Source organism: Corvus brachyrhynchos, unplaced genomic scaffold (genome assembly GCF_000691975.1).
Source record: "Corvus brachyrhynchos isolate BGI_N302 unplaced genomic scaffold, ASM69197v1 scaffold47, whole genome shotgun sequence".
Lineage (NCBI taxonomy): Eukaryota > Metazoa > Chordata > Aves > Passeriformes > Corvidae > Corvus > Corvus brachyrhynchos.
The window spans coordinates 1,166,455-1,173,578 of NW_008239292.1; the positions used below are offsets into that span (position 1 = coordinate 1,166,455).

Below are 7,124 nucleotides of genomic sequence, written 5' to 3' on the forward strand. Positions count from 1 at the left end.
CGGAGTCGCCCCGAATCTCTTTGTGGAACTGTCTGATTTTTATTTAAAAAAAAAATCATTTCTGAGAGGCAATAAAGCAGAGAAATATGACAACGTGAGCCACCCGCTCGTATTTCATGCCTGGTGACACGCGGGCTTTTCCTTTCCAAACCTCAGCAACTCTTCAGGAAGTTTAAAGAAGGAAGGGGGGAAAAAACAAACAAACAAACAAACAACAACAAACCAAAAAAAAAAAAAAAAACCAACCAAAAAAAACCACAAAAAAAAGAGAAAAAAAATCCAAAAAATAAAAAGGAGGTAGAAATGCGAAAAGTTGGGAAAATCAGGAATTCTCCCTTCGTTTCCCACAACCCCTGGTCGGGTGAGATGGAGGGGAGCGAGCAGAGATCCTGCTTCGCGCTGCTCCCTGGAAGGGATTCCTCTCCCTCCGCCGATTTTGGGATTTCCTTTGGAATAACCCCTGGAAAGGAGAGGGGACCTCGCGGGTCACTCACCTGGGGACATTTCCCCCCCCCGGCTGGGCCAGATCCGAGCCCAGGGGCTGCAGAGGGGTCTCCAACCTCTCCCCAAAGCTCACCTTGGCTGGAGCCTGGGAACCGGAGCTGCTCCTCCAGCACAAGGATGTGGAGCTGCCTGGGGGGCTCTGGCCACCCCGATGGTGGCAAAAATGAGAATCGAATCAAATCTCCGCCATTCCGCCCCGGCTCTCCTCGCCCATCATCCCGACCCTCTGGATTTTTTAATTTTTTTTTTTTTTTTTTTTTTTTAATGAAAATGCGTCCTAAAAGCGCCTCATTTAGAGGAGCTCCGGACAGGGGAAATCGCGTCCCTGCACGGGGCTGATGCTCGTGGAAAAGCAGCGCTGATGGGGATGAGGGGAAATCTCAGGCTTTGGGATGGAGGTTTTTAATCGCCTTCATCATCTCCCTTTATTAGTGAAACACCTCTGGTAGCAATTTCCCACCTCTGTTTTGTGTGGCGCGGACGCTCAGAGGGGCCAGAGGAAGGCGAAAATAGATTTTTCTCTCATTTCAGGCGGCTATTAGCGCCTCTCCCCTGTTATTATCAGCCTGTTAATAAAGACTTCCATCCCCATCCACTCCAGGAAGGGATCCGCGATGATTTATCATTCCTAGAAATCTCTTTGCCCTTCACTTTAAACATCCTCGGGTGTTGGGGTGAGACGGAGCAGGGCGGAGGGGCAATAGATTAAAAGAGGCAAATTGAGCCAGACTGTTACAGCCGAAATCCAGGGAATCACTTTTTGCCGGGATCGTGGAGAGCACCTTTCCCTTCACCCAACATTTACGAGGCCGCCGGAGCCTCTGGCAATAAAGGGATTTATCCCCAGAACTCGGGAGCACCGAGCCCGTTCCCCCCGCCCCCCGCGCCGCTCGCACCGAGCTCCGATCACGGGGAATAAAAAAAATACCCCGGAATCCCCGGGTTTGGGGGAAAAACACGGGAAAAGACGAGTGAGGCGGGGGTGGCGTTGCACACGCAGCGTGGGCACGGACGTGCGAGGGGGGCACGCGGTGGCTGCGAGGGCGAGGGGTCCCTTCTTTGCCCCCTTTTCTCTTCCCCGGGCAATAAATCCGAGGCTATAAAAATCAAAGAAAGCCAATGTAAGTTTTATTAAACTCTTTAACCATCACAAGTTTAAGGCATTCCGTAACAAAGCCGGATCAGTGGCGCGCTGGATTTTACTGGCCTTGTAAAGTTCGGGGAAGGCTTCTGATTTCAGCGGTGTGGGGGGAATCATTTCAGCTCCGCCGGAGCCCCGGGACACGCGGGCATTTGTGCGGGGATATTTTTAATTTTTTAATAATACTTCTAGAAATACCCACCAGCACCAAGCCCCAGGCAGGCGCTGGATTCACCCAGGGGCTGCTTTGGCTGGTCAAAGTCCCGCTGACACCTCCACGCCAGTGGCATTTAAAATGTCATATTTGCCCACGTTATTTTAGCGAGTTAAGCATCCCCTCTCCCCATCCCAAATGGTTAATTATTTCTAGCGCCCTCCCCAGCACTCCGGCTACCCAGGGCCGCTGTTTTCCTTCCCAAAAACGTGGATTTTGGCGTGGTTTTATGTCGGTGTATGACCATAAGGAACGCTCACGTCTATGAAATCACGGCCAGGAGGAGGGTGGGGGCGGTTTGTACTTATTCCCTGTTTTCCCCTATCGTTCTCTGGAGCCCGAGTGGCAAAGAATGGCTTCTATCTCTATTCCCCCATGATCGTTATTAAAGCCAACACATCAGCATCTTCCTTCGACAGAGACAAAAAAAAAAAAGCCCACCCCCCCATCCCTCCTTTCGGACCCCTCCCCGCGATATTCCAGCAGCAAACCTTGCTGGGGGGAAAGGGGGACATCGGAATATTCTTCCCCAGCTCTGTGGCTTTGCTTATTTTTTTTTTTTTATTATTTTTTTTTCCGCCACTCCTGACGTTTTGCAACATCGCATAAACATAAAACAATCCATCCTTGATATGGAATGCAAGGGCGGATGACAGCGCAGCGCAGCCCCCTCGGCTGCGATTGATTTACGCCGAGCCTGACGCTTTATCAGGCACACGAAAAAAGTTTGACCAATCATTTCGCCGGGAGCTCACAACACAGCAGCCCAACTGTACTTTGTTGGCTGGGAAGTTGGGGAAGGGGGTAGAGTACAAATCTAGAGCTGTCCTCTCTCTCTCTATATATATATATTCTTTTTTTCTTTTTTTTTCTTTTTTTTTTTTTTTTTTTTCCCTTCACTGAACCGTGCTTTGTATGATGTCTGAGAATGTCCATTTCTGGCACTCTCAGCAATTATTATGTCGACTCTATCATAAGTCATGAGAGCGAAGATTCGCCTTCAGCTAAATTTTCGTCTGGGCAATACTCGGGTTCCAGGCAAGCTGGCCACAGTGAGCATCTAGAATTCCCCTCCTGTAGTTTCCAGCCAAAACCTCCAGTTTTCAGCGCCTCCTGGACTCCTTTGAATCCACATTCTTCTGGCACCCTTCCTGCCGTCTACCATCCTTATATTCAACATCAAAGCGTCCCAGCTGAGAGCAGGTACCTCCGGAGCTGGCTGGAGCCCGTGCCCAGGGCAGAGACCCTCCCCGGGCAGGGATCTGTTAAGGCAGAGCCGCTGCTGGGCCGTCCCGGGGATGTCCATAAACAGGGAACACAGGAGTACAATTTAGAAACTTCTGCTGCAAGGGAAGGGATCGTTTCCAATCAAAGGCCCAGCTTCGAGGACAATAAAGTTTGTGAAGGAAGCGAAGACAAAGACAGGACAGATCAAAGTAAGTTATAAAAGTGAGGAAGTAAACAGCATAAAAGCTGGAGGAGGTGCAATAAAAAGGGGGGACAATGCTGCGGAAAGTTGAAAATCAGGGCTTGAAGAAAAAAAAAGTCTCAGCTGGCTGATGCCAACCTAAGGGGAGAGGTGGGGAGGGGAGAGGGCTGGCATTGTCTGTGCCGGGAAACAAAACTAAAAATCAAAATCGGCGTCGTCCCCGGCCTTAAAGAGAGTCCGGAGCGGACAAAAGCTGGAGCGAGTCCCGCTCGCTCCTGCAGAGCGCCGGCTCCGGCAGCACAGACGCGCTGGGAAGGGGAGTAAAACTGCGCGGCTGCGGGCGGAGGGGCCGGGAGGGGCCGCGGACAGCGCGGAAATGTCGCGGGGAAGGGAGCGGGGCTGGAGGGCGAGGGAGAAGAGGGAAAAAGGGGGGAAAAGAGGAGGAATCGAGGGGGAAAAGTTCACGTGGGGGGAAGAGAGGAGCGGCGGGGGGGGGGGCGCGAGGGGGAGGCGCGGAGGCGCCGCGCTCCTTCCGCGGCTCCTGTCGGGCTTTCCTGGCGCTTCCTCCTGGCGTTCGCGTGTTTATTTGTGCTGTTAATTGTTTGTTTATTAAACGCAACCACGGCGGGGATGAATATTTAAAAGTCACGCTCCTTCCCTAGTAAAAAAAAAAAAAAAAAAAGAAGAAGGAGAAGAAGGAGGGAGGGGGGGTGCTTGGAAGTTAATTAGCTTCTATATCAGCTTTTATATCAGCTTTTATTCCTAACGTAGCCAGACTGGGGAGACAGATAAACTCCAGCGTGGGCTTTTTCCGCGGGCTGCGTCGCCTTTTTCCGCTTGAAATACGTGCTAAAAATAATATTGTATTGCCCGGAAAATATTGAATGCTCTCAACAACGCTATTAATATTATTATTATTAATAATAATAATAATTATTGCTTTTAAGGGCGGGACAGCCTTGGCTTCACTTTCCCGGGAAATATTTTTCCAGGGAAAGCCGAACTTTTCCAACCTGGCAGAGCAGCAGCGCCCAGCCAGGGAGTCCCTCCCCGGGCATTTTTTTCCCCTTTGAATGAACTTCTTTCGCCATTAAAAACCCCGAATATTCTCTCCCCCCTCCCCATTTCCTCCCCTGCTCTTGCAGGATATTCTGGTGGCTTTTTTTCTTTTTTTTCTTCTTTTTTTTTTTTTCCTTTCTCTTTTTCCTCTCCTTTAACTCGCCCGCAGACACTCACACACAAAAAGAAAAGTCCTGTTCTATTGTACTGGGCAGGGATCCAGAACAAACTGCAACCGGGCGCTGGATGCCTGCGGAGAACCAAACACCCGCGTTCCCTGCTCGGTGCCGCTGAAATTGAATATTGGCAAAATCCTGTCCGAGAAAAGAACTATTTTTAAAGGCTCGAGGGTGGACGCGCTGTGGTTCCCGTGTGGTTGCAGCGCATACTTTGTTTAAAAGAATAGTTTAATTTGGGGCTGCCGTTGAGAGGCTGCCAGGGCTGGTTTGCAGCGAGTTCTGCCCCCGATTTCCCCGACTCTTTCAATTTTTGCGAGTATTTTTTCCTAATGAATCCCTGCCCCGCGCGTGGCGCTGCGAGCTGTTAAATTATCTGCTGGGTTTTAGAGAAAAAGAGGTGCCAGGACCTCTCCCCGTTCGCTTTCATGCTCTGGGATTTGTGTGCAGTGGAGAGATAAAACAACATCGGCATCTAAAATATATTTCAACGACCCAAAATATGACCGAAAAAAACCCCCCAAACCCGTTATGAAGCACAGCCCTCCATCGCCATTAAAGGATGGGTAACAGGATTAACAATATCAATTATTAACAGCTTTCCTCCTCTTTAATATTTAATTCTGCATATTAGATCAAGTCAATTACATTAAGGAAATAGCCGTGCAAATTTGTAAGAGGCCGTACTTACAGAGGAAGATTAACCGGATTATTATTTTATTTTATTTTTGTTTTAAGTTTTAAATATTCAATATATTTCTTTTTTTTTTGGCGTGGAGGAGCCGTCCCGATGTGTGTGTGTGTGCGCGCGTGTGTATATTTATAATGGTCCATTTAATTGGTGTAAAGGTTTATGGCTCCAGCCATAATTTCAGGGGAGGCAAAGGAAATAAAACAGGAATTCGTGGTGTGTCCATAACCCTTCATTTTCCTCCCGCCCGCCTCCCCGTTACCCAATATTTGCATGTGATTAGCGAACATCCCATTATTTACCCTAAACCCACTTCGCTTTTGGGTGCGATTTTCACCACTCTGGGATCTGCCAGGGGGGTGGGTTTTGCTCCCAAAATCTTGTGTGTCCCTCCTTCCACCCACCCACCACACCCAACCCCGCGAAGAATTCCTGAAATATCCTTTTTCCACGATTCCCACGCAACTTCTCCCACCCGCGAGAGTGACGGGCAGGCTTTTATTTATTTTTTGGCTGCATTTCCAGCCCTGCAAACGTCCCTGGCTCGGGGTGACGCTGTCCAGACCTCCGGCAGCAGAGCCCGGGCAGCTCCCAGAGGATGTTTATCGCAGCCAGAGCGGTTTTTGCCACATAGCACACCCAAAAAAAAAAAAAAAAAGGAAAAAGGAAAAGAAAAAGAAAAAGAAAAATAGGCAGGATTTATTTAGGAAAAGCTCCTCCAGACCTCCCCTCTCTGCGTGATGGGTCTGGAGGAGCAAATCTATAAACGCGCCTGGGAAAAATGGGGAGAAATGTGATTTTTTTGGGGGGGGGGGGTTTCTTTGTATATAATGTGCAGATGGGGAGATGTGGGAAGCTGGGAGGGGATGTGGGCGTTCACCTGGCAGGGATGGGGCAGGGGGAGGGCACGTGGGGACGCCAAAAACTCGGGGGTGCACCCAAACCCCTCAGGAATGCATCCAAAACCCGCAGAAATTCACCCAAAACAGGGGGTGCACAGGGACAACACCCACCACAACCCCTCCTGCTCCCCAATCCCCGCCTCCCCCCCAATCCAGAGGGTTTGGATGCCTCTGGAATGCGGGGGTGGGACCCCCACCATCTGCGCAGGCCCCCAGTGATTTTCCTGCGTCCTCGCAGCTCCTGGTTTGGGGTTTGGTTTTTTTTTTTTTTTTTCCCCAAGCGGTGCATCTGCGCAGGAATAATCTTAATATTTGATGGCGTGATTAAAACCTTCTGAGAAACACTCAGGGCTCGCCTCGTATTGATCTCGCTGCTTTTTCTTCCAGCCAACCCCGCTGCCAGCTGGCTGCACGCCCGCTCCTCCAGGAAAAAGCGATGCCCCTACACCAAATACCAGACCCTGGAACTGGAGAAGGAGTTTTTGTTCAATATGTACCTGACGAGGGACCGTAGGCACGAGGTGGCCCGGCTCCTCAACCTGAGCGAGAGACAAGTCAAAATCTGGTTCCAGAACCGGCGGATGAAAATGAAGAAAATGAACAAGGAGCAGGGCAAGGAATGAAAGAGCAGAAGAGAGGCAGCACCCCCTCCTCAGACCCCCTTTCCCCCCGCTTGGTGCTGCCAAACCCCCCCCAAAAAAACAGGGGGAGACCCTTCCCCGAGTCCCATCTCCACTTTTGCATGCGAGATGTTGTTAATGAACCTTTTCTAAATCTCTTTCCTTAGCCTTGCCACGCTGGAGGCAACTTAGCCCCAAGTGCGGCTCCTTTTTGGGGACACGTGCTGGGGTTTGTTTCTCTTTTCTTGCTCCCTTTTTGTCTTTTTTCCCCTCTTTTTTTCTCCCCCCTTCTCCCCGCGGTGTGACAGAGCACAGGCTCCTGTTGGAGCAGCTTTCCCCCCCCTTTTTTTTTTCGTGGGAAAGCAAAGACGGCCGCCCCCAAACATGC

The 7,124-nt window shown here is 50.2% G+C and overlaps 1 protein-coding gene across 1 annotated transcript; it reads left to right on the forward strand.

Annotated features, from left to right (window-relative positions):
* The first annotated feature begins 2,579 nt into the window (after positions 1–2,579).
* Positions 2,580–7,113, forward strand: HOXB9 (homeobox B9). Its single transcript, XM_008638476.2, has 2 exons — positions 2,580–3,295; positions 6,504–7,113. The coding sequence occupies exons 1-2, from the start codon at positions 2,788–2,790 to the stop codon at positions 6,737–6,739; spliced, it is 744 nt and encodes a 247-aa protein (XP_008636698.1). The 5' UTR covers positions 2,580–2,787; the 3' UTR covers positions 6,740–7,113.
* The last annotated feature ends 11 nt before the right edge of the window (positions 7,114–7,124 follow it).

Excerpts from the sequence above, each read along its gene's own strand:
- HOXB9 (XM_008638476.2), top strand. The coding sequence starts at position 2,788 with ATGTCCATTTCTGGCACTCTCAGCAATTATTATGTCGACTCTATCATA. Across the intron at positions 3,296-6,503 it reads CAAAGACAGGACAGATCAAA|CCAACCCCGCTGCCAGCTGG; the intron begins GTAAGTTATAAA and ends TTTTTCTTCCAG.